General features: G+C 38.0%; 3 protein-coding genes and 1 long non-coding RNA gene across 12 annotated transcripts in view; 2 read left to right on the top strand and 2 right to left on the bottom strand.

The window, feature by feature from the left end:
- Positions 1–3501, bottom strand: part of LOC122071121 (arginine--tRNA ligase, chloroplastic/mitochondrial-like) — a 5960-nt gene extending 2459 nt beyond the window's left edge. For 4 of the 5 annotated variants that reach the window (XR_006138061.1, XR_006138062.1, XR_006138060.1 and 1 more), the window contains exons 1-3: positions 3425–3501; positions 3197–3298; positions 2892–3105 (exon numbers count right to left, since the gene is read on the bottom strand). Coding sequence is in view for 2 of the 5 variants with exons in the window: in XM_042635404.1 (XP_042491338.1) it covers positions 2892–3095 (204 nt within the window). In the remaining 3 variants the exon portion in view is untranslated. The remainder of the gene's footprint in view (positions 1–2891; positions 3106–3196; positions 3299–3424) is intronic. The other variant, XM_042635405.1, reaches the window with a different exon arrangement.
- A 1557-nt stretch (positions 3502–5058) lies between these two features.
- On the bottom strand, positions 5059–6087 carry LOC122071120 (DEAD-box ATP-dependent RNA helicase 12-like). The gene has a single exon (XM_042635403.1). The coding sequence runs from the start codon at positions 5542–5544 to the stop codon at positions 5074–5076; it is 471 nt and encodes a 156-aa protein (XP_042491337.1). The 5' UTR covers positions 5545–6087; the 3' UTR covers positions 5059–5073.
- A 14437-nt stretch (positions 6088–20524) lies between these two features.
- LOC122071135 lies at positions 20525–21241 on the top strand. Its single transcript, XR_006138065.1, has 3 exons — positions 20525–20650; positions 20773–20871; positions 21097–21241. It is a non-coding gene; the product is annotated as an uncharacterized LOC122071135 (long non-coding RNA).
- Positions 21242–21355: 114 nt separating this feature from the next.
- LOC122071133 lies at positions 21356–26313 on the top strand. Of its 5 annotated transcripts, XR_006138064.1 has the most exons (8): positions 21356–21545; positions 21639–22155; positions 22957–23104; positions 23201–23328; positions 23434–23514; positions 24722–24793; positions 24885–25205; positions 25620–26313. XR_006138064.1 is itself a non-coding variant. In XM_042635426.1 (7 exons), exons 2-7 carry the CDS (start codon positions 21919–21921, stop codon positions 24960–24962), a joined length of 705 nt encoding a protein of 234 aa, XP_042491360.1. In that variant the 5' UTR covers positions 21356–21545; positions 21639–21918; the 3' UTR covers positions 24963–25288. The 5 variants fall into 5 exon arrangements, 4 of the variants coding, with proteins under 4 accessions (XP_042491360.1, XP_042491359.1, XP_042491358.1 ...); XM_042635426.1 differs by lacking the exon at positions 25620–26313 and having other exon boundaries at positions 22957–23083; positions 23452–23514; positions 24885–25288; XM_042635425.1 differs by lacking the exon at positions 25620–26313 and having other exon boundaries at positions 22957–23083; positions 24885–25288.
- The last annotated feature ends 706 nt before the right edge of the window (positions 26314–27019 follow it).

Genomic DNA, 27019 nt, shown 5'->3' with positions numbered 1-27019 from the left:
TTGGGGGTGGGGGGGATGGTGGGGGGGGGTTGTGGGGGAGGGGAGAGAGAGTATTTTTATGCTTAATACATAGCTTGATAAATTTTGGCAAAGTTGGTCAACAATCCATCCCAAAGTATTTTCATGTCCTAAGATATAACTAGGAAAAAATTAGGCCAACTTGATAATAAGAATGTTGGATGGGGTAAGACTCGTGTCTAACATGACACCAGCTCTCTTTATTTATAACAACGGAGAGAAAGTTCTAGAATATTACAAGGACCATTAAACCCCATACGGACCTAAGGACCCGTTTGAAATCTGAAACTTTCCCTAAAACCCATTATTACAACACTCCCCATCAAGCTGGTATATAGATATCACATATGGTCAACTTGTAGATAATAGGATGAAACAACTTACTACTAAGACCTTTAGTAAATACATCAGCCAGTTGTTCACTACTGGGAACAAAAGGCACAATGATAAGACCCATATCCAGTTTCTCTTTGATGAAGTGTCAATTAATCTCCACATGCTTGGTTTGATCATGCTGGAAGGGTTGTGAGCAATGCTAATAGCAGATTTTCTGTCACAAAAGAGCTTCATAGGAAGGGTAGCAGGAACAACCAAATATGTGAGAAGACCATGAAGCCATAAGAGCTCACAAATGCCATGAGCCATAGCACGGAACTCTGCTTCATCACTTGAACGGGCAACCACAGCTTGTTTCTTGCTTCGCCATGTTATAAGGTTATCACCAACAAAGGTGCAATAACTAGTAATAGACCTGCAGTCATTAGGAGAACATGTCCAATCAGCATCCATGAAGGCCTCCACCCCTAAGGTGATCATAGAAAAAAGGATGCTACGTCCTGGGGCAGATTTTAAGTAACGGAGAACACGCAGCACAACTTCCATATGTGCAGAGTAGGGATCATGCATGTACTGACTAACAAGGCTAACGGAAAATGCTATGTCAGGGTGTGTATGAGAAAGATAGATCAAGCGCCACATTAATCTTTGATATCTCCCCTTATCCACCAAATTACCTTCTTTGTTACCCAGGTGACTGTTAGCTTCAATAGGAGTATCTACCGACTTGCACCCCAACATGCTTGTCTCAGAAAGAAGGTCAATCACATACTTCCGCTGAGACAAGTAGATCTCACAAGAAGACTTGTAATGCCAAGTAACAAAGTTGTCCTAGATCTTTGATCTCGAATTCCTCACCCAAGTATCTCTTGAGGTGAAATATCTCTGCCAAATCATCACCAATAACAACAATATCGTCTACAGACTATCAGGATAGCAATCTTCTCACAAAATCTCTTAATGAACAAAGTGTGGTCATCCTTGCTTTGAGAGTAGCCTGTAGCAATCATAGCATTGTGGAAACCCCAAACCAAGAACGAGGGGATTGCTTCAACCCATACAATGCACGCTTTAGCTTGCATACCTTCCTTAGGTTTTGGAGCAAGTGAACTCAGGAGGAATGTCCATATACATTTCCTCCCCAAGTTCCCTATGAAGGAAGGCATTCTTCACATCTAGCTACTGGAGATCCCAATCTAAATTGACGGCACAAGCTAAGATAACAAGGATTGTGTTCATCTTAGCCACTAAAGCAAACGTCTCTTAGTAGTCAATCGCATAAGTTTGAGTGAAGCCCTTAGCAACAAGTTTGGCCTCATATCGATCCACTATACCATCAGCTTTTGTTTCACTGTGAACCAACTGTCGTCTTTTGTGAGGGAAGACACACTAGATCCCATGTGTCACTCTTCTTTAGAGCCTACATCTATTCAATCATAGCTGCTTGCCATTGTGAGTCTACACTGACTTCCTGCCAGGTATGGGAAATAGACACAGGGGATAGAGAAGACACAAAACTATAGTAACGAGGAGAAATTGAATCATAAGAAACAGTCTTAGTAATAGGATGTAAAGTACAAGACCTATTGCCTTTACGAGCAACAATAGGCAACTCAAGAGATGGATCAACAGAAGGAGAAAGAGAATTACTTGGGTTTAAGGGGACAAAATCAGGCTCGAGAGGAGACAACTGGCATGGTAGGGTAGATGTTGGATGTGTAGTGGTCTGAGTATACTATCTACGACTATAAACACGTACCTCTGGCCGAGGCGAAGTAAGGTGTCACTCTCCCCCTGAAACTGGATACCGGCAAGGATAACAAGTTCAAGGGGTAGCATATCTTCTATAATGGAATGAGGCTCCCCCTAAAGAGGTGTCGTAGTGTAATATAATGCAGATTCATGAAATACAACATCCATAGTCACAAACCAACTACGAGTGGAATGATGAAAACACCTATAGCCTTTCTGAGTAGGACCATACCCCAAAAAGATGCACCTAGGACCACGAGTATAGCAAACACTATCGAATACCTTGGAAGGAACAAGAAAAGCAGCACAACCCTGAAGAAGATTCAAAGGGGAGCAGAAGGAATGAAACTGAGAAGGCATTCGGTTGATTAGAAGGTAAAAATCAGAATCGTATCACTCCAGTATGGGGAGGAACATGCATCTTAAACATAAGAGAGCATGCTCAATAAAAGAGTTTCGACACATTTTTTACAAGTGTGTAGATACAAAGCAAAATATGGTTAAATAGGAAATCAATTAGGTACAACGCCAGATAAGGCATAACATGTTCAACCCCAACCCCACCCCAAGAAAAAAAAAAAAGAAGGAACTAAAATAAGAGTGAAGAAGAAAAATAAAATATTTGATAAATACAATGCCCATCACAAAGGAGATGCGTTTATTAACTACAGAGCACATACACCCAACAGGAAGCAACAGAGGTACAGATAGATACACAGATTAAACCTTTGAAATATGGATAAGATTGCCACACCAAAAGATAGGGTACTAAAAACCAAATTCACCTGTGTACTCCAATCACCAACATGGTTCCGCCGAAGAACTGCATCATTTGAAAACTCCAGCAAACGAGCTAGAGTATCGCCAATAGCAGTAAATCTTAAGTGGCCTGCATGCATTTCCTTTGCAATGTTGGGTGAAGAAAAGTCAACTACTGCCCTACTGATTTGCAATCTTGGCGCCCATGTCCCCATACCCTCTGTAAGCATATTTTGTCTGCTGTGCAGTATCAACAGATTAAGGGAAACACTAATGATCATAGAATTCAGAGGAGAACTTCCATTGAAAAAACTTAGCAGTATGCCAATACCTGGGCTATCCATTCGTTTGACAAAACAATGTTTAAAAATCCAGGATCTGCAACAAAGCAAGATTCTGCCATATCACATTTAGGAAGATTTTTCATGAGGGCCTGCAAAAGAGAAGAGTACACATAATTAGTTTATCTAATCATTCCAAGATCTAACAACAAAATGTAGTTCCACAATAATATTGTTATTTTTCAAAAAAATGGGAGAAAGCAATTTTAAAAGATCACCTGTCCAATCAAAGGAGGACCCTAGAACTCGGTCTTTTTGCCTTCTATCTTTGGCCATATGCCCATAGCATTATTACTACATCATGGAGAAAGCATATTTATCCCCTGACTCGATCCTCCAAAATAAATACCACTACAGGAATGTTTTGAATACAAAAATATCCTCGATGTATGTTTTCATAGTACATAAAAGTTCCAAATTACCACTTTATCTATGTGAGATATATTCCTCGCATAAACTTTGTGAATAATTAATAAGAACAAGAACCAAGCCATAGGCATAATGAAACATAAATAGGACATTCCATTGATAATCGCCAAATTTTGCAGTGCGAATCACAACCATCAGCTCTATGTCTATCTCCAGCTCATTAGGAACTGCTGCTTTAAGTGATGCTTCAAATAGTTTCGATAGCTGTCGTTTGACATTCCCAGGGTTATCTTCATCCTGCGGCACCTTGTTTAATTCAGACTATAATCAATGCGTTTCACAAATAAATATCTTTTGCAGATCGAAACTTTGGGGCAGATGGGTTTGAAATTGGAGTATGCTTACCATGGTTGCAACTGATGATATCTTCGACATTGAGATAAGTCTTCTAGAATTTGCTCTAAAGAAATCTGACTAGTTTCACAACACCCACAACAAAATAACTTCATTTCAGGCAGGGGAAAACGACAATTATCCTCAGATTTCTCTGGTGGCTACAATTAGAATATCCAAAAGATATGCAAGCAAAGAATAATTGAAACATTGCAAGGGAAATTCGAACTTTTCCCCTACTAATCTACTTTAACTTTTGCCCCAAAACATGAAACGATATTTAGAACTAACTCCAACTAGCCACTACATTAATAATTGTTTTCATTCTCTCTTTGGTAAGGGGGGGAGGGTTGGGGAGTTCGAGCCGACAAAAGTACCTACTAAGACATTTTAAAGAGAAACACCATAGAAAGACCATTAATAGCGCAATACATAAAGAGGTTAACCGATTTCATCTGCAAGAAGCAGCCGGTACTAAGAACGAGACAAGTTTCAAAAAGAACAGCAGAAATTGAGAAAAGCATAAAAAGACCATTAATGGCGCAAAGCACAAAGAGATTAACCGATTTCATCAACAAGAAGCAGAAGAACGAGAAGTGAAGATGGCGAATGAAGAAAGAAACAGAATTCAAAGAAAATAACAGAAATTAAAACTGTGAGTCTCCTTCAGAAGTGGGGAACTACTCACTCTCAAAACTGTGATTCTCCTTCCTCTTGCTTCTTTCTGTTCAACTTTTTCTCACAACTGGGTGAGACCTCCTCTTCGAATAGGAAGAAGTCTCCTCCATTCTCCAAGACGTGAATCACTCTTTCCCGGGTAGAAATCGTCTGAAATTCGCATCGGTGCAATTCCATGCAATTCTACCCCAGGCGATTGACACGTGTCCCTGGGTATATCACGGTTCAGATTTAATCCCCACAAACCACTGAACAAACCATCTTCAACCAAACCAGTGGAGACCAAATCGAAACAAGCCGATTCGGTTCATTATTTGAAATAAAAATGTGATGTTTTCCCTCTCTCTCACTCTCTCTGTCTCTCGGCCTCTCTCTCTCGACTCTCTCTGTCTCTCGGCCTGAAAGTTCGAGATCTGCAAGCAAAAGCTCAGATCTCGATCGACCTCTCTCTCGCTCTCCCTCTCTGTTCCCTATACCGGACGGTGACGGAACTCTTGGGGGTTGTTGGTGTTCTTGCCGAGTTCGATCCACCTGCAACTGCTGCTAAACTAGTTGCACCACCAACAGAGATAGCCACTGGAACTGGATCTGGGTCTAGTTGTTGTTGTTGTTGTTGATGACGATGATGCTGGAAAAGCTGCTGCTGGGGACGTAGATGGCGATGATGATCTAGGGTTTGAGATGATGGGTTGAGAATTGAAGTTCCATTTCCATTCCCAGTCCCATCTCTTCTTCTTTCTTCACCACCTCCTCCTCCTCCTCCTCCTCCTCCTCCTCCTCCTCCTGCCGGTGTGATCACTACCTTTGAAGATAAAGATGATTCTCGAATGGGAGGATTATAACTCAAGGAGCTTATTGGGATCCCTATTTCCTTGTCTTGTTGACCTCTCAATTCCATTAAATTTCTACGGTGAACTTTTCTTTTTCTCTTTTTCCTTGATCTAAATCATCATCATCTTCATGAAACATTCTTCTTAATCCATGGATCTTTTTTTCTATTCACAACCTCAACTCATCTTATCAAATCAAAGATGGGGAAGTAATCGAACAGAGAGAAATCAAACAAAACTACAAAGTTCAAAAATTCCCTTCAAAAATAATATTTGTTTTCTCCTTCTCCTTGATTATGACCTTATTGGTGCTTAACCCACCCACCGTTTTCACTAATTTAAACCCCTTCCCTAAGATGTAAGCAACTGATCGAGGAGTTGGTGTGAAAGAGATTAATCCTGTTGTTCCAAAATAAAAAATAAAAATCTTAAAAAAAGGAGTAGAAAATTCGATGGGGCCCTGTACTTACCTAATTAAAATAAAGGGCAAATCCACTGTAGAGAAAGCAAAATTGAGACAGCGAGAGAGAGAGAGAGCTGAAAGTGAACGAACCACCATAACTATCGACCGCTAAACCTCACCTGGTTTAGAGAGAGAAAAAGGGGGGAGGGGTGGGGGACTGGGGGAGTATGGAGATGGGGCTTTGCTTCCTATAATCCCACCGCCGATCAAACTCCAACAAAGAACATAATGGTTGCTTGTGCTGGAGAAGAGTTAAGACCATGAAAGACATGAAACTGATAAGATTAAAGGGGAGGGGGACCTCTGTGCTCTGCAAAAACACCGACAAGGTCATGGGTTCATCCTTTCCCACGCTCTGTAAACTGGTCCCGTCCGATCTGAGCTTTTGCTTGCAGATCTCGAACTTTCAGGCCGAGAGATAGAGAGAGTCGAGAGAGAGAGAGGCCTAGAGACAGAGAGAGTGAGAGAGAGAGGGAAAACATCACATTTTTATTTCAAATAATGAACCGAACCGGTTTGTTTCGATTTGGTCTCCACTGGTTTGGTTGAAGATGGTTTGTTCAGTGGTTTGTGGGGATTAAATCTGAACCGTGGATATACCCCAGGGACACGTGTCAATCGCCTGGGGTAGAATTATATGGAATTGCACCGATGCGAATTTCAGACGATTTCTAACCCCTCTTTCCCTTCTTTCCCAACAATGAAGAGAGATAGTTCCAGTTAAGGGTGTCAATCGGTTCAGTTTCGGTTATTTGGTTCATTTTTTGTTCGGTTCAAATAATGCTACGGTGGACCATAACTAAACCGAGAACCGACTCAGTTCCATATTTTGATACTCAAACCAATTTAATTTGGCTTGGTTTGATTTCAGTTTCAATTCAGTTCTGATATGCAATTTTAATTCGGTTATGAAAACGGTTCCACTTTTGAACCATGACTATGATGGACCAAAGGCCATAATGGGCTCAAGTTACGGGCCTTATGGCCGTTGCTAACTCTAAAATTATCTTAGCTTATAAATATGTGATGATAAATTGCAAAAAAACACTTACCACATAAAAAATAAAAAAAAAATATTTTAAAAAAAATTAAACAAAAAATAAAAAAAAAGAAAAAGAAAAAAGAGCTTGCAAAAAACACTTTTGAATGATTAGAGCAATACAGTTCAGTTTCAGTTCGAATCGACGGTTCTAACACCCTAAACCGAAACTAAGCCAAACCGAATAACATACTCACATATTCAAACCAAAGTTGAACCGAATAAATTCGGTTCAATTTCAGTCCAGTTAATTCGGCCTGATTTTGGTTTTGGTATTTGGTTTCGGTTTGAAATTGACACCCTTAGTTCCAATTCCTCCTTGGCTTCCTCTTCTTTTCTCTTCCCTTCTCTTGAACTATGAGAGAACTCCCTTGTCTTCCCAAACATCTAACATCCTCCATAAATCCTAAAAACTTCCCATCTTTATCAAATCGTGAAAGAGAGAATAAGACTCCATTGCTTTACCAACTCTTGTTTCCTATATAATAGGCCACTTGGCCTTTTAAGTGGTGGGAGAATTGTACTTATTTTCCCAAAAGTATGGTAAAGTCATGTGTTTGAATATAATGGGATGAGAAATACTCTAGACAACATATTTTAAGACAACATTGGGAGATGAGCTTTCCTATCTGTTGATGCGGCTTTCACCCCATCCCCTTCCATGGGACTTTGTGGGGTGAGAAGTCATTGCAATTAATGACTATTTTTCTTCATTCCTTTGTTCTCTCCCTCTCCCACAGCTATGTGCTAACCAAACAAGGCTGGGGTAGGAAAGTCCAACTTTACTTTCCCTGCCTTTAACCCCACCAACATGTGTGATCCAGTAGTCAGATATTTCCACCCCAAACTCCCCTTTAAACAAACGGGGCTCCTTCATTCCCTCCAAACGTAAAAGAGAAAGATATGGATCCGTATTAGTATCGCCAGCCATCGATCTTGAATTCCTGATACCTGCTGATCCCATCCATATAGGTAGGAGTGGGCCTCTACAGCATGGATTTAGGAGACGGTATCGATGTCGATACCGACCCAATATCGATATGGATGAGATCGATGTGTATCGATCGGTTTTGCCCTTGTTTTTATTTAACAAGAACAATTGTCACTTTTTTACCTCTGAAAGGATACGGATAATTGGTCAAGATTGATCAGGGATCGAGGATCAATCTCAGCCGATACCGATCCAATATGGCCAATACGATACCGATACTTGAAACATGCAGTACAGAAGAGACATGGGGTAAAAGTAAGATTGTAAATTGATTTAGAACCAGTATTTTGATTTGGTTTGGTTCCAAAGAATATTGATGTGATTCGGAATCAAACCAAGTTCCATCTCGATTTTGAGAATTGATGCTGCTACCAAACATGTCCATTTTCAATATAGTGTCATTCTTGTTTTTGATTTATAGGCTGTGTTTGTTAGTCATCTGAAAAAAAATGTTTATGGAATTTTTTCATTTTACGAGAACAAGAAAATGAAATCTATTGTTTGGTATCCACGGTTAGTTTTTTTTTTTTTTTTAACCAACTGGGCAAAAAACACACCAGAAATGAGAAATGTTGGAACATGATAACCATGTTCCAAAACTCAAATATTGACATGGAAACAGAAAATTATGGTTTTGATACGAAACATCATTTCTGAAACAAAATGATTGCCAAACGCAGCCATATATTTGCGGAACACTAGTCATAGCATTTAAAATATGATTTCGAACCTCTTCGGACTGATAGAAATCCCACCAACCGCGAAGTTTGCCAGAAAATTCGGTTGTAATATAATAAAATAAAATATATTATTGTTTTATTTATTTATTTTTAATCAAAGGAGGAGAGAAAGGGCTATCCAAATATTTTATTAACAAAACTCAGAAAGAGAGTACTTACGAGATGATGCAGGCGTTACAAGACACAGAGGAGTCATCCACCAGACTCCAGGGGCTCGTTCGATAACGTTTCAAGAAACGTATTTCTGCCGTTTCTGTATCCAGAAATAGCAGAAACGGAATAAAAAGCGTTTGATAAAACTGTTTCGTTTCACTTGTTTTCAGAAATATAAATTAAAATTTTCACCTATTTATGGTTCAAGAAACGACCCAGGCGAAACAAGTAGAACTTGTTTCTCCATTTTTGGAAATGACTCGTGGCTATTCTTTCACTGATTACTATCGATTTCTAGAAACATGACTTATCAAACACCTTCAATTCCATTTCTATTTCTAGAAACGGAAATTTATGTTTCTGCCGTTTCTTGAAACAGAAACGGCAGAAACATTATCAAACGAGCCCTAGATAGAGACAGACTAGCAACCCCCGTAGCCAACAAATGACCTTCTGAACAAACAAAAACTGAATAATATATACTGTAATAGATTAGTATTATGTTCATTAATATACTATAATATAGTGGTACTCAAAATTGATTAGTTTTTATTAACCGTTGGTTTATATGCTGATATTTCTACCCCCCAAAAAAAAAGGTTTATATGCTGATATCACAAAGTAACCAAGTCTCGTCTCAATTATATTCCCTAGCTCCGAATTGCAACCATGTTACATTGGGTTCAGTTCGATTTCAATTATTTGATTTAGAACTGATTTTGGTTTTCAGTTTTGATTATGATTTAACATTTTTAGACGTAGGTGAAAGAAAAAACCCGACTTTTAGAAAAATCAGAGGCAAAACTGTTCGATATGAAGCAGTTCATACCGATTTGCATTAGTATCGCATTGATTTCTACGACCGCCAATATCCAATACCAAATCCGATACCATGCACACACAGCCATCCTCAACACACTCAATCTCACACGTAAACTACTTACTACTTTATAACTACTTCACTATTAGAAATAAGTAATAATGGTTTTATAAGGATTACGTGAAATAAATCAACACGATTGAATGACTAAAGGTCATCCATTACTAATCTTGAGAGTTAATGTATTGTATTATGGGGATTCGGTTGACATCTTGTATTTAGAGGATTGGGTTGTGGGAATAATTTGGAAATTGATCCTTCTTTGTTTTCCCTTTAAATTGTTAGTGATACGAGTTATTATGGTAACGGAAGATCCTTGTAAACATAAAGAATAATAGTTAATTGAGTTTTTCTGTGTTTTAATAAAATCAGGCTAATTATTTAGTCTAATTAAGTGAGACATACATGTTCTAATTAGTTTAATATGAGTTTGTTAGTATGGGTTTTAAGTTAACCATTGGACTTGTGATTAGTGGGTCCATTGGGAAACTTTGTAAATATAGAATTAAGTCCATTATCTAACCTTAATATTATTCACAACATGCATTATGGAGAGAGAGGGAGAAAGAGAAAGAGACTGGGTTTCTTGTAGTTTCCTCCTTTGTGCATTCAGGTTTCTCATATAACCAGTGTTCATAGGAGAATAGAGAAGAAATACTTTGTTACGTGAATCAGAAGATTTTCTATTACGCTTTGCTTTACTATGGATTCCTAACAAGGTATACTTTTATTGTTTATAGTTTATGACCCTTATTCTTGGTATTCTTAGGCCCTCTTTGGTATCATTTTTCTTTTTGATTTTTGTTCACAAAAATGGTTTTGGCTGCATTTGGTATCATTTATGAAGTTTGTTTCTATTTTTAAAAAATTGGTAAAACACAAAAATCAAAAAGAGATCAAGAGTCATTTATATGTTTTGGCCAAAACTGATTTTCAGTTATTTTTGCGCTAAACTTCAATAAGCATGTGCTTAAGGGTTCAATATGGAGGGGTGAAGTAGTCATTTGCCTTGTAATTAGAAATCCAAGCCCCTTACCCCCTCTTCTTCAGTCTAAAGTGGATAAAGAGAATTACAAGAAAGATGGGTGAAGGAAATCTCTTCACCCATTTATTTAAAAAAATTATTTTGCACATAGAAATACCAAATATTTTCTTACAACAAATTATTTTGCACATAGAGATACCAAATATTTGCTTACAAAAAATCATTTTTGTCAAGTATTTTTCAAAACATTTTTATGTTTTGATAAAAAATGGTTTTCATTAATGATTTTTGTTAAATAGATAAAAATAAAAAAGAAAAATGATTCCAAAGAGGGCCTTAATCTATCTATGGTGATCTATGTATCTAATGATTAAATCTTAATTATATATCTTAATCCAACTCTTATAACCCTTTTATCCATTGAAAATACTCTCATATCTCTATGGATGTAGGTACTTCCCTGAACCATATATATCCTTGCATTGTGGTGTATTTTTTTCTTTTTCTTTTTGTTTCATTTGTTTTTTGCATCATGAGCAGGTTTCCAATTCTACAACTAATACTCTATGTAAGCTCTTCTTTATAGTTCTTAAATCTATTAAAACTTATAAAATAGCAACAATACAAGCTCGGGATTTTGGGTATATGTTCGGAAACGTTTCTTCCATTACCGCCTTCTTAAGAACCTTAAAGGCTTGTTGGCACGCCTTGGACCATTCGCATGACTTATTTTCTTCAGGAGGTCTGTGAGTGGAGTTGCTTTTGTAGAGTACCCTATTACAAATTGCCGATAATAGTTCACCAAGCCAAGGAAAGACCTTAGTGACCTTGATAAGAGCTTCCCAATCTTCAATAGCCTTTACCTTACTCATGTCCATCCCTTTTTTTTTTTGATAGGTAACTTGTATGTATTAAGCAAAAAAAAAAATATAAAAACACAGATAAAGGCAACCCCTACAACCTTCTTTGGGCAAACCAAAATAAAGGAAGAGAGGTCCCTAAATCAAACAAGACAAACCTTGTAGCACAATTTATGTACTATACAAAGAAAATTTTAGCACTTGGGAAAAGATGCTATGAAGGAGTTAAGTAACCCAATCTCGAAAACGAAGAAAGTACGGGGCACTTTTCATGTGATGACTCTTCCGCAGAATGCTTCTCACTACTAGATGGGTCAAGTTTCTAAAGACTCCAGAACCACCATCATCATTCGACTCTGACGCTTCCTCTAAAAATTCCAAATATGTACCATCTATATTATCAACTTGATGGGGCACCTCCACACTATGGTTCAACTCATCTTGATTGGTCACCTCTTTACTAATACAATCTGCAATGTCCTCAGCTTCCTTGAAATAAGTCAAATATTTATTGGGAATGATTAATCCACATTATTTTAATGAAAAATGAGGAGCAATGGCAATTGGAGATACATAAGAAGGTTCCTTATCCATTGTAGCTTGATTTTTGAAATAGATCGATTGAGCAACTTGCTTGGACATTTTAGCCTCCAACGTGTCTTCATAATCAACTCCATTAATCAAGGAATCATGTCCCAAGCCTTTGTCCACATCAGCATCTCCAGGAACATCCCATCGATCATCTCCGTTATTATCCTCCTCATAAAGGGGGGAAGAATATAATTTCCCCCAATCGGCTCTTTTCAAAATAAGTAAGGTGCCTTCCACCTCACCATCCTCCAAATCATCTTCAATAGATGAAATATTCTTCCCATCTCCCAAAGGCACTCCCTCCACCTCCTCAAAATTTAAATTTGAAACCAAGTCAACAACAACTGGTCTATCTCCTTCCAAAATCGTCTCCCTTATAACAGAATTGGTAGTAACATATTTAGAAGATATATCTTTCCGCGCCTTACCATCAAGAAGATTTGGTGGAATATTCTCCCCATCTCTCAAATGGAAACCGTCCTTCTTATCACAATTCAAAATTGAATTCAAATTCAAAAAGAAGATAATCACCTTCTAGCTGATCTTCCTTCAACGAATTATCCTTTATGATAGAATTGGAAAGAAGATCTCATTGCTAGAATCAGTGATCCTTCCAACTAGGCCCCCTTCAAGCAAGTCATTGCCCCTTATTTCATCAGCCACATCACCTAACACCAATAACTCCTTCGATTTACTAGCTGGAATTAAATATGTGTACTCATCCAAAACAACAAATAAAAGTTCATGCACAATTGCCTCCTTTTTAGTAGGTAAAACATTGACCTTCTTTCCATTTGTTACTGAAGTGAAACTATGGGTGGAATCAGTCTCCCTCAAATCTCTTCCTGAATTTAAATTTGAAAAATGCCAATGGGGCCTCCTCCATACGACCACCATCTACTGCCAGCGTAGGATCCATAATCTTAGCTGCTGCCACTGGATTTTTTTGGTTTTCTTCAATTCTTCTGCCATCCACCACCACTTTTGATTGACTCACTAGGCGTTGTCCAACCTTTTGAATCCATTGCAGGTTGGCTCCCAAACTAACTTCCTTCTCACATTGGATAGAGTCATGACCCAGTAGCCGACGCTTACTACAGGATGTGGGTCTCCAATCGTACACAACATCCTGAGAAAAGGCAATCCTTTTCTCATCATCACCAAATTAGACTTCGACAATTTATCACCAGCATGAACTTCCACGCAAATCCTTGCATATAAACCTTTTTCTCACCACACTCTCTATAGCACTCAAAGCTTCAACAATCCAATAATGCAAGGGAAGGTTTGGCAGGGAGATCCAGATTGGGATGTAATTCAACTGTAGCTTGTTTAAAGCAATGCTCGGATTCCAAGGCCGCAACAACAATGGTTTTCTATTAACAAACCAAGGGCCACCTTCCTAAACTTTCAATCTATCATCCTCCACATTAAAATGAAAAATGAACATACCACTCTCAAGCATAAACATATCTCGTGTCCATCCTTAACGTTCCACCTTCCATCTTGTGGTCAAATAACACCACCTCCTCCTTTGCAAATGACCATTTCTCTCTCTTGATATAGAATCGAATTGTCCCTTAGTACCTTTAGGATAATCCGTACATAGGTGCTATATGCTCCCCCCAAAGTGTTGCTATAGATGACAATATCATTCAAGTACACCACCATAGACTTATCTAGATAGAGATGAAAGATCTAAACCATTTTAATAAGGTAATGATGGATTTATGTCTTTCTCTATACCCAAATTTTTTTCTTGCCTTCTATACATAGCTAACCTTAAATACTGATATCTACTAATTGAATTATGGGAGAGGGCTATATGAGCAAGCGGCATAAGGGAATGCACTAATGAAGTGTGGCAAAATGGTATCATACATTGGAGGACAACGAGGTCATTTCAAGTGAGGAGGGAAAAGAAAGGCACACACATTTATACTAGCATACTCTACCCCAGTGGCTTATAGAACCATTTCCTATTAAGTATATTGGGTTAGGTATCACTGGTTGCTTGCCCACTATGCCACCGTAGGAACCAACCAAGGGAATTGCATAAGCATCCATCTAGAGGGGCAGGGTATTCTATTTGCCCCCTCCTACACAGGGGGCGCATGATTAGGTAGGATCTTTTTCTCAATTATTTTCTCGCTGTGTTTATCTTAAGAGTAATGTTTACTCTAGAATACGAGACTTAACATAGTCGTACTTTGGGCCCACGTACACACTGGAGTAAAAGCCAGATCGGTTTTGGGCATGTCAAGCATTCTTGAGTTATATAAAATAGGCAGCATGTATAGGGGGAAATTTCCCTTGCTACACCATGGTGGCATATAAAATGAAATCTTATACATAAGGCCCACATGGTTAAGGCGAGAGAGAAATATGGGCTCTCATATGTGCTGCTCTATAACATAGACCTATTATCATATTTTTTTTTTTTGGAAAAATTTACTATGCTCGGGATTGTGGTTCCTACGCCCAAACTAAGGAAGGGGCGAAATACTACCCCACACCCTAACGAAAGGCTGAATTCCTTCTCTTGTTGATGCTTCTGGTGCACTCCCATCAGCCAGATTAAAAAAAATCCCTGGCCTAAGCAGCCCATTGCCATCCCTTATAAAAATAATGGTCAAATATAAGGAAGGTTTTCTACTTATTTGACAGTAGTGATTCTACACATTTACCTTACACAAGGCTTAACTTAAGATGCTTATCTTATCTTCAAAAAATAAAAATATAAAGACTAAAATGCCTATACTTTCAAAACTAACAAGATAATCGTAATAAGAACCTTTATTGTTAGAAGAGTTATTTTCCCTATGGTTTAATGTGATGGTTGCGTGGTGCATATTTGTAAAATCATCATTTATTTTTTAGCTATAAGTTTTGGAATTAATAGGATTTACCATTTTTTTTTTTTGGGTAGAAATAGTATTACCATATCATTTTGGCTATACAAGTGAAATTTGTTAAATCTTATATTTGCCCCACCACAAATCCATTTATTGTAAGTCTGGGTCATAATTTTCAGATTCAACTTAATAATCAGGTCAAGTTCAAGTTAAACAAGTTCAATCTTCGTTGTTTTAGATCAAATTCCAATAAAAGTCCCTTAATATCATTATTATATATATATATATATATATATATTTGTTAACCAAGGTGTTCAGGCCAACTTACGCACACCTCGACTAATCCTCGGGGAGACTAGCGCAGCAACCCACCGCCACAATCTCCACTTAAATAGCAGATGCATAGATGGAGAATGAAACTTGGGACTGTGCACCTATACACAATCCCCAATTCGCCCTAACCATCTGGAGAAAGAAACAACCCCCACCCCCTCCAAAAAAGAAAAAAACACATTAGCAAAACCTTAGTGGAAGCATTCTTATGCTGTGATTGGTATGTCTTCTAGGTTGATAATGCATTTCAAGAAATCATAACTAACATAGTCTTAACTTTAAGTAGTCCACAACATGATTCTTGTTATGGTAAAAATAATTCACCAATGTATTGGCACGACACATGGAACTAGGGTAGACGAGACAAGACTAAACTAGTCCCAGGAAACAGGCAAATGAACCAGGGCCAGCCCACAACCATTTGGACTGGCTCTCTTTAGATTCACCTTCATGGCTCGATAGTAATTGAGTGACCAACCTACTCATGTGCACGACTGAATGATCAAGCTATTCGTGGATGCTTGGGGATCCTGGATCAAGCTACCGAGTTGTTCGTAGGGGCTTGAAGGACCCTGACTGAGCAACCAAGCTACTCTTAGAAGCTTGGACAACCTTGTCCGAGCTACCAAGTTACTCTGAGATTCTTGGAGAATCCCATATAAGGGGAGACAACTCACTCACAATAAGGATTCACTCCTAGTTAAATACATAACCTCCAAGCAAAAGTTAGATCTTTCCTAAATTGGAAAGAACGCCTAAAAGGACTCCTAGTGGTCCCAAAAGGAAAGGAAATCCCTCATCGATAGGGAAATCTGTTATCCACGTATACTCTAAATATAACTCCTACCATATCTAGACTCGTATCTACTTTGGGATGCTTACCCAGTTGGGACTGTCTACAAATGCCCTGCTACAACTATAAGTAAAGTAAGCCCCCCCCCCTTCAAGACTATCTAAACTTTTTCATTATTCTCATAATTACTATTTCTAGAGATATCTAATTTAGGCATCAAAGAGTCCCCCGCCATATCAGCTTTGACGCTCACTTTCTTGTGTTTATTCTCCTGTGTAGAACATACGGAAAGCTTAGGATGATTTCTTGCCGCAACAATTCCAAATGCTTTCAAGTTTCAATGCCTAATTGCACAGTTCTTTCTCTTTAACGAAGATTTAGAGTTGGGATCTTCAAGGGGTGTAGTGCCCATGTCCACAAAATGTTGAGGTTGAGATGATGAGACAACAAATATAAGGTAAATGCATGACGAGTTTTTTTTTTTTTTTTTTTTAATCAAGGTGTTCGGGCTAGCTTACGTGCACATCGACTCATCATCGGGGAGACTAGCACAATAACCCACTGCCACGGTTTCACTTAAATCACAGATACACATATAGAGAATCAAACCTAGGACCGTGTGCCTATCCACACAATCAATGAATGATGGGTCTAGATATTTAAGACCATAGGTGAAAGATAAGTTTGTATTTGGTATGATTTCCTGAATGTATTATAAACCTATAGAATGCATACCAAAAATAGTCTTTTGGTTGCGTTTGTTAAGTATTCTAAGAATGAATTCTACTATTCTAGGTTTGTTATGTATTCCAAAAATATTATACCAAACATGCCCTTAGTTTTCAAATCATATCTTAAACATCTAACCCACCATTCATTTAACATATATTTGTCACGCTATCTTCTCAACTTCAACTTTTTGTGGATTCTGGGTACCCAACCTATGAAGGTGTCAACTATAAATTGTATATTAAAGAGAATGAATCATACAACTATACATCGAAAGTGTTTTAAAAATATAGCCTAGATTGAATTGGTATTTGCCAAGACCAATCCTCGATACCAATCCACTGGTAAGTCATAAGGTTAAAATGGTCCAAAATATCGATTAAAAAAAAAGGGGGTAAACTTATCCGATCCTAACTCAAATATGTTGAGATCAATCCCAAGTTCTAAAACCTTGATCCTTATCCCCAAATACTGCCATTTTGACGAGGCACGTACATTTTTTTTTTGGGTAAGAAAGCACCTACATGCCCTTTAAGCATGAACTTGGCAATTACGGCTAAACTTTTTTTTCCCCCAATTTGTTTTCTTATATCGCTTTGGTTTGATTTAGGCGGACAAATAAATCGAAACAATAACTATCGGTTTGATCGATCTCGTCCCAATATCATTCCTTATCGGTTTAGTATCAGTCTGGTCTCAATTTTTTATTTATAAAAAAATAAAGCATTTTGAAAAAATAGTGAATTTTATCTCATTTATTTGGGTTTCGGTCGAAAAAATAGTGAAACAATTGGTTCAATAGACCGTCGATTTCAATTTGATCCAATTGATTCGATCGGTCTAATCACATTTTTCACAACCTTCTTCAGAAGATGTCACGTGTATATCTATCCAACCAATGGCTGGTCGGGGTGTACAGGCTTCCTAGTGGACCTTGAGTCTATTAGACCAAACCAAGATTTTCGCCTCGGATGCCAGAGAGCGAAGCGAGAGAGATTGTACGAAGAGATATACAGAGGGGCCAGGAGGAAATAAATGCGACCATGTGGGTCCCATCTTTATTTTCCTTCTCCGAATCAAAAATCTAAAAAGCGGGGTAAGGGGGGAAGGTTTAAGTGCGTTCCAGCTGCCGGAGCGGACTCCAAACCAAGAGTCAAATCAAATATATAACCAATTCGGATTTCACGGCAATTGCCAGGATAAGATCCGACAGCTGGTCCCTGACACGTGTACGTACTCTACAGTCCTACTCCCCCACATTTCAATTTTCGGACCAAAGTAAACCGGCTTCTCTTTGGCTCATTTTAACATGGCTTGTCTGAATGGCTGGATTTGAGTTGGCTCGTAAGTGTTATTATTTCATAGCAAAACGCCAAAACCTCAAACCTCTAAACGCAAAAAAGCCTAAATAGCAGCGTGGCTCATAAACCCAGACATAAAATGAGATGAAATGATCATTTTATCCTGAATGAAGAGTGAAAATCTTATCGATTGATGCTTGCATTTACACTCCTATTGGTTATTATACAATGTTTTAAAAATCGGATTGAATATATAAAGATCGCTTGGATCGAATCAATATTGATCGAGATTGATTCAAATTGTATCAACTCACTGACAAGGTATTAGAGTGGTCCAATCCCAACAAATATTGATTCAATCTGTATTAGTTGAGGACGATCCCAATAATGGATTTAGTTATCGGTATCAAATCGATTTAGATTGATCAATTTTGCTCTTACTTTTTTATTTTTTTTTTTTATTTTTTGCCCCTCAATGCTGATACATGATCCAAACCTTATCCAAATTGACCAGGTTTCCTATACAGCCGATCCAATTGCAATCTGAAGTAGGGGTGTCTTTGTACAAAAAAAAGGAGTAGGGGTGTCAATCCTAAGCCTGCACTGGTTGGACTGATCGGGCTTGACTATTTACAACCAATCAGGCCCGCATCGATTCATAAATGTGTCGGGCTCAAGCCTAATCCATTTATAAACAGGTAGTACACGGTACAAGGGGTAAGACCGAAGAGCATCCAACCGGCTTGGCCTGTTTACAAGCCTAACTCGGCTCGACACGTTTAGCCTAATCATTTATATGTATATTTTGATTTTTTTTTATAGAATAAGGTAATTGATATTTTTATCAATTATTAAATGTAATTAAGTGCAATATCTTTTTTTCAAAATTGGTGATCATTTAATAAAATATATTAAGAATTATTAAATCTAAGACAATTAAACACCGTTTAAGTTTTTTTTGGTATATTACTCTGTTAATGCCCGATTAACCTAATTAGGAAAAGTTTGGTTAAAATCCATAACTTGAAACGGTTATGCACTCTTTGAATAGGAATCCATTTTCTGAAAAATGATGGCTTTCGCACTTTGGTGGGTTGTCCGAGATCCTTTCGATGACCTAGTTTGTGTTGAAGAGATATCTACATGATGCGATCGATTATGTAAGGCCCACCGTAGCAACATAATTGGGGAAGTATAAAGTATAATGACAAGACATTTATTTCTATTATTTTAGTATTAGTTAGTGATCCCGGCTCGGTGAGTCTTTTCTCCTGTGATGAATTGTGGCACCAACCCTACATTTTGTCTATGTGGATCGAGAAGAAAGAGGGGGGGGGATCCTATCAATTTGTCTCGACCAAGGATAATAAGCTCATGAGTTTGGTCTTACTTCACCATCGAGAAACGAAAAAAGACTTCCATATCCAAGCTTAGCTCAAACATAGCTCGCTTCCTTTTGGGTGTGAAATAGTGTCAAACCAAAATACCGAACAAGCATTACCTCTCCCTTCACATTCGTTGCATTTATTATATACTTAGAATAGATGTACTTAATTATAGGATTCAGTTTATAAGTCATAAGATATCTGTGCAATTTTTATAATAGGTATAAATATTAAATAATTTAATAATATATTCATCCTATGAAAACTTTCACTTACCAAAAAGGGTGCCTCCTCACAAAGGGGGTCGTAATGACTAGTCCCGGGCGACTATTTACCAAAAACATAGGTCTACGCAAAGTCGGAAGATCATGTATGGGGGCTGATGCCTGCCCAATGCAGGAAAGTCAAGGTAGTTGGTGACTTGATAATGGGAGAGACGGTGACCAAGCCTCGATGAACAGCGGCCGTAACTATAATGTCTAAGGTAGTCGAAATTTCTTATCTGGTAAGTTCTGACCCGCATGAAAGGTGCAACGATCTGGGCACTATCTCAGAGATAGGCTCGTTAAAATAGACATGTCTTTGAAGATGGTGGGAAAAAAAGACCCTATAAAGCTTTACTTGAGATTGACTCATTCTTAAATCGACAAATCTTGATGCAAGAATATAAACTTGATCGAGACAGACCCGACCTGACCGATTGATACCCCTAATCTGAAGTATTAAAACTTCTTTTACCAACAAAAAAAACATAAAGTGAAACTTCTGCGGGTCACGCTGCCTTTTCATGAAGCCCCTTACAACTTCGAAATTCAAATTTCAAAATTTCGCGTCCCCCTACCAAAAGCCGAGCCGAGAGGCAAATGTCTTAGGATACGAGGACTTGTGATGACCGGTTGGAACCGGTCAGCCGGTGGACTTATTTGGAAAAGGCAATAAGCGTACTAGGAGGTCGTCCCCATGGCAGTTGGTAGGCATTTACTGTGTTGGACCTCTCTCTCTCTCTCTAACACTATAAGGAAAAGGACTTCGATCTGTGAAGATTGCCATAGCAGCAAAGATTTTCCTCTCAATAGGTTAGTACACTTTCACTCTCTACTATCCATTCCACTTCGATGCTTCGACATCTCGATTAATCTTCGATTTGATTATCTGCTTTGTGTTGAACTGATTGGAATTTGATTTTTTACGATTCCAGAATCCCTTATTGTTCATTAGAACGGTGGAAATCGGCTGCATTTCGTGTATTTGTGGCTGAATCCATCTTTGGGTTTTCAAAATTGAGGATTGCGAATAGGTATTTCAGTTTATTTATTGAATTTTGAATGCATTTGGCTAGTGACCTTTTGGATCTTGTGAATTCGTACATTTATGCTATATCTAGGTTTTTTGATACTGTTCTCTGCTGTTATTTGCTTCGATTAGTTTTAGATTGATCTTGCATGCTTTTTATAGTGTTCAATGATCAGATTTTCTTCTTATTGATAGTCGAATTTATTCCGTGGATTTTGTGGAAATGCAGGGGTTCGGAAGAGTAGAAACAGTGGCAGATTTGAGGTTTCTACAATTACTCCAGAGCTTAAAGACTTTATTTTCTCTTCCGAGTTCAGTTCTGGACTGTGGATTTCACGGAATCAGAATCGAATAGAGGCAGTTAATTAGTTCGGGCAAGACTCTATTTTTGTTCATGCTTCAAAAAATTGCATTGAAACTCTGCAATGTTTTCCAGATTCTAAACTGATCAATGAGAAGGCAACTGATTTTAAGTTTTGTGTTTCTAGGTTACAGCCACAATATGATGTCATCTTTTGCTCGTTAATTCAGACGGAGATAAAAAAAAATCGGCATCCTTTTCAAACGAAACAACTGCCTTGCAATTTATTTCCATAAAAAAAGTCCGAGAATTTGAGGATTTGGATATCATTATTACCTCTGGCTCAGTGCGTTGAAAATTCGCTATGGTTTCATGAGGTAAGAAGTCACTCGTTGATGCAACGAGGCAAATTTCATTCATATTTAAACTTTGTGATCCCATCAAATATTTTTTTCCCCTGCTTAATGTAGGAATTAGTGCGCCCGATCTCGTGAAGTCGTCATCTATCAGCCAAGATCATTCATTTTTTTTTTCCCTTTCTCCCGACGGGTTGTTTGATGGATCAGTAAGGCGAGTTAATCTTGAAAAAGATCAGAAGAAAATCCGCAGCTGTCCGACTCAAATCAATGGGTTTTTTCCTGCAAACTCTCAGAATTTCAAATTTTGACATATTTAGATTTTCAGAAGTTTAACGGGGCTCAAGTTCACGGGATTGCTCCATTTCGGATCAACTGGGTTTGCTTAATTTATATGCTTAATTTATATCCTGAAGAGGAATCAACTTTTATTAAGAAAATGCTAGAAGCTGAGGTGTGTTCTTCTCGGGTTCTGTCACCTTGTCGTGAGGAGAGTGGTGATGAGGAGCTCTCTGTTCTTCCCCGGCACACCAAAGTCATTGTTACGGGAAACAACCGAACCAAGTCTGTCTTGGTGGGTCTGCAAGGGGTTGTTAAGAAGGCTGTTGGCCTTGGTGGCTGGCACTGGCTGGTATTCCTCTATTCTTTTCCATAGATTTTTGTTCATTGTCATCTTGATGCTGTTTTTGCTTATATTCATTTCCATTTTTGTAATTTGAAATACTTTGAATGCCACCTTAAAATTTTTTCTTTCTTCTAAATGCTTATTGATTTGATGTGGTGGCAAGAAATATTTGTTTAGATATAACTTTTGTATCAGGTTTTCCATTTGTCATTGAACTTTGTTCACCAAAAATCTGTGATAGTGGGGTTTGTATAAAGAGGCATGTGGGTTAGACACTGTTATATTATAGGAGGCATTGATGTTGTAAAAGAAACAATTCAGTGGGAAACTTCCATCCTAAGTATGTATCAATAGTATACTTGGGATTCTTTGCCAAATTTTACGCCCGCATGGGATAAAAGATACAATAGAACAGATAACATTCATGATATAAATACCCCAAAAATTCACAGGTGAGGCATCCAAATCCTACTGTGTCAGCCCGTATTCTATAACGTGCTTGATTTTGTAGATCTGAAATTGAGAGTTGTGATTGGATTCTTCTTTTGCAATTGCCATTCAATGAATTAATTTTTAAAATACTGCTATTTATGTGGTTTTTTTTTCTATATTAAAGATTAAGAGATTTTCCCTTTTAGCTGTATTATTTGATTCCAATTGTTTCCATTATTCCTCCTATTAATCTTGCGCTTTAGTGCATTTGTGCTACTAAAGCTGTGATTTCCTGTTAGTAATTTTGTTAGTGAAATGCTTACCTGTACTAATTAATTCATATATAAATAAGACAAGCTATATATGGACTTCCAGGTTCTGAAGAATGGAGTGGAAGTTAAGCTACAAAGGAATGCTTTAAGTGTGCTAGAACCACCCACAGGAAACGAAGAAGATGATGATGATCATGATTTAGATAATTCTTGCAGTAGCTCAGACATGGGTGAGAAGGAGAATTATTTCTGTAAGCCTAATGTTTAATAATTTCTGGATGAATGCTTTCTTGAAGTTGAGCTCTATTGTTTCTTACTGTGAGGTTTCTTCCCTGCTTCTTGAGCAGCAAGTAGCATTCAGTTACACAAGTCAAGCAAGCCAAGAGTAAGGCATACGAGACCCTGGATATCTGCCAAGTCAATTAATAGAAGCCATTGCAGAGAAATACAATCCAATATTCACAAACCTCAACTGGTAAGAAATCAGGAGTAACGATGTCTGTAGAGTTCTTTGGCTTTAGTAGGATATATTAATTTTTCATGTTAAAATTTATACATCGGTTAATCTCATATATGTCAGTTTGTTTTGGATCATCAGAGGGTGAACTTGGCGAAGCTAGGAACGAATTCATTGTGGAGATATTGGAAACGATTCAATCTTGTAGGTTTGACTAACTTTTTATAGATCAGCCTTATATTATATTATTTTATAGTTTACTGAATACAATTTTATTTTTATTAATTAATGAATAATGGGGAAGGCACGTGCGCATGCAATATGTGTGCGCTGACGGCTTGTTAGCCATGCAGCAAAGCTTCATGGTTGTTATAATAGTAATTTAGATATAATGTTCTGCTTAAATGGTCCAACTGGTTTCGTTGGACCACATCTTAATAAACTGACAACTATTTGGTGGATCAATCTCAGATCAAAATACTTTTTATTTTATTTTAATGGCAAAAGTTTCCCTGGTTGGGACACCTAATTCCACCACATGGAAGGATCAAACGATAAATCAGACCATTGGATGCCCTAGGAGATTTGGATACAGTACGTTTCAAATTTCAGAGCCAAATTTTACCATTTATACTGTTCAATGCAACCATTTGGCAGTCCTTTGCACTCATGTCCAACTCCTAGATTTTACAATGATATATTTTGCCACATGGCCAACTCTTTTGGGCTGAAATTTGACGTGTGTTGGACAACCTGTGCATAAAATTTCAGCGGAATCTGATCTGTTGCTTGGCAGATAGAGCTTAAAAATTTGGAATGAGGATCCAGGTAGGTCCCGGATGATTCCAATTTAGATTTGGATTTGATCGGAATAGGTCAGAATCAGTGAGGAACCAAGCAGAATCAGCACAAAGTTGCCTATTTGATTTTGGAATGGAATCAGCCATAATTGGATTGGCCGATCTGATCCTGAATTTTAAAACCCTGGTGCCCAGTGGTAGATGTAGGAACCCAACCGTGACAGTTCTGTGGACAGTGGACCACCAAAATAGAAAACCTTCTCCCTTATTTTATTGTGGTGAGAATCCATCAATTGACTATTAAATTTTTAGACTTTGCTGGTTATGTTTACAAGTCACACATTGTCAAGCACAAAATGTCATACTTGTGTGATCCAATTCAATGGAGCCATGTCTCCACCGGACTGGTTGATCCAAAGCCCAATGAGGGAGGATTTGAATTGTCCTAATGTGTAAACTAATTAATAGAAATAATTTCACTTAAAGAAATAAAATTTTTATGCATTTGTAGCTTCCTAATTGATTTATGAAGTTTAATTGGGTATGCGTTCTTGGTTTATGATCTTCTTGACCTTTTTTTGGGAGTTGAACTGGTGTGAATTTCACTGTAGGCGAGGAACAATCTTCCACATCCTTCGAGGGAGCAATTGGTGGATGCTGTAAGGCGACACTTCTCATCACAGGTTGCTCTCTAACCCTCTGCCTTTCCATTTTGTGGATCATTGTCATGTCTCACAGCTTATAATTATTTTGTCAACCATCTTGATAATCCAGTTCTCTCAATTGGACGAGATTGAAGTGATCGTGGGATTCATTCATGCTGCCAAGAAATTGAGAGCCATGGAGTCATAGGTTTGGTGTCTATGCGGATGACAGGAAGAGAATTTATGGGATATCCCTCTGCTTGTATAATACATATTATTATCAGTCTAACCTTAAGTACATTCGACTTGGCCCTTGTGAGTACTGATGGGCCAAATCCAGATTCTGATGTTCTAATATATATGTTATCTTTACCTTCCTAACCATGTAGTTTGGCCAAGGTGGACCTGTTGATTTATGCTGAAATTAGCATCTGGAGACGTTAATTCGCAGGTGAACACCTGAAGACTCTATTGTACAGTAATGGTCATGTGTAATCTAGTATCAGTAGGTAGTGCATGTGTTTCTTTCCTTAATGTTAACAGTTCATGCTTTGTGATGCATTATATCAAACAATTGGATCAGTGACTCCCAGGAAAACCATATTACAAGTTAACTAATATAGGTAAAAACCTCGTTTGGGACATGCTTATGTACATAATGAGATTTTAGGCTCTTCACTGTATTGTCATCTCCATGTGATTTTTTATCTTTGCTTGTATCATTTGCTCATATCATTTTGGGGATATAGATTCTCTCCTGAGCGGTGATCGCTTGAGTTTTGTTCATTGTTATTTGAGTGATCAACATGTGTCCAAATGGTAATGGCTCTCCATGAAATTTATACCTGCAAAAACGTTTTGCCAGTGCTGTAAACAATCAGGTCAGTCAGGAGTTGCAGCTTTGATACAAGGAAGGGTTCTGGAAGATGTGAAATTTTGAATTAACGCTTCTGAAGCGTCTGCAATAATGGGACCTCGCCAGGCTGTCGTTTGATGTCACGGGTATATGAATGGGGCATAGCCAGATTTGTGATTGCGACGGGTCAGCGGCAAAGAGTGCACGAAAGTCACCACAGGAATCTCTCTCTCTCTCTAAAAGAATAGGGTGATTGCCAAAAAAAAGATTGCCATGTTCTTCTCGTTGTTGGTTAATTGTCCTTTGGGGAAACGCAGCTTTACTACTATATATTATTAGTTTATTACCATTACTTTTAAAAGGGCCAATCGATTGTCGCGTGGTGCTGGCAGAATATACAAAATAAAGGAGGTAGGATCAGAACAACATGGCGTGCTTTGCTTGCAGATGATGTGCTAACGCCAACCCCAAGGGTCGCATGTGGTGGCCAATCTACAATTTTCACTTTTTTGATTGTGCCAGCCACGCGTGCTTTCTTTTTATCAGCGGGATCAGGGTAGGGATGGAAATGGATACTCAAAATATGAATCTGCATTCTGCAATCCTAAACATGTATTTGTTTAGGGATACGCATTTGTATTTCTTTAGGGTATTCGTATCTAGTTAAAAGGTATAAGGAATAAAATTTCAATTATTTGGAATATAATTATCTGATCCTATTAAATAATTAATTAATGTTTTTAAGGGTTCTTGAAGGAGAATGAGAAAAAGAGCTGAGGCAACCTAGAAAGATGGATTAAAAGCAAATTGTATTAATCAGGGGTGGGGGGAAGGTCTGGTGGAGTAAACGGATGGTTGAAAATTCGACATCGATCTATATCCGTATCCATTTAGAGACATTGTATCTGATCAGGAAATATTTAGATTCAATCACATCCAATTCAAATTTGATCCATTTACATCCCAGGGTTGGCCAATCTTAATATACAAAATCTTGGGCTGGGGTGACCCAGGAATGATAGAATCCTTCAGGGTGAAGCCACCATAGAATGGTGCTTAGTGCTCACAGGATTAACAGCTCATTAATCTGTTTCTTTGTGGATACCTGTAGTCTTTCACTTTCCATGGACTCAACATTGGCAGAAATTTCCCTACCTGCATTCAAAAGTAATCTTAAAAGTACTACAACCTTTTTCTTGTGCTTGAGTGCGCATGGGGAGGGTAGAATGCTTATGCGCTGAGAAGTTATACTATTGCAATTCATCCGAACCGTTGATCAATTTTACATAAATCCTGTTCTTTCATTAATTTACTGATCCAACACGTCCCAATTCGGAACTGGATCCTCTATTGCGCACAGGAGTCAGCAGCTCATATCCGATGCCTTGGAGTGTCTCGTCATGAAACTC

The sequence above is a fragment of the Macadamia integrifolia genome, unplaced genomic scaffold (assembly GCF_013358625.1).
Source record: "Macadamia integrifolia cultivar HAES 741 unplaced genomic scaffold, SCU_Mint_v3 scaffold_18A, whole genome shotgun sequence".
NCBI lineage: Eukaryota > Viridiplantae > Streptophyta > Magnoliopsida > Proteales > Proteaceae > Macadamia > Macadamia integrifolia.
The sequence above is the reverse complement of the archived record's forward strand: the minus strand, read 5'-3'. Positions and strand labels throughout refer to the sequence as shown.

Coding starts and splice junctions, on each gene's coding strand:
- LOC122071120 (XM_042635403.1), bottom strand. CDS start 5,544: ATGGAATTGAGAGGTCAACAAGACAAGGAAATAGGGATCCCAATAAGC.
- LOC122071133 (XM_042635423.1), top strand. CDS start 21,919: ATGCTTAATTTATATCCTGAAGAGGAATCAACTTTTATTAAGAAAATG. Junction 22,156..22,956: donor TTGGTGGCTGGCACTGGCTG/GTATTCCTCTAT, acceptor ATGGACTTCCAG/GTTCTGAAGAATGGAGTGGA. Junction 24,794..24,884: donor GGCGACACTTCTCATCACAG/GTTGCTCTCTAA, acceptor TTGATAATCCAG/TTCTCTCAATTGGACGAGAT.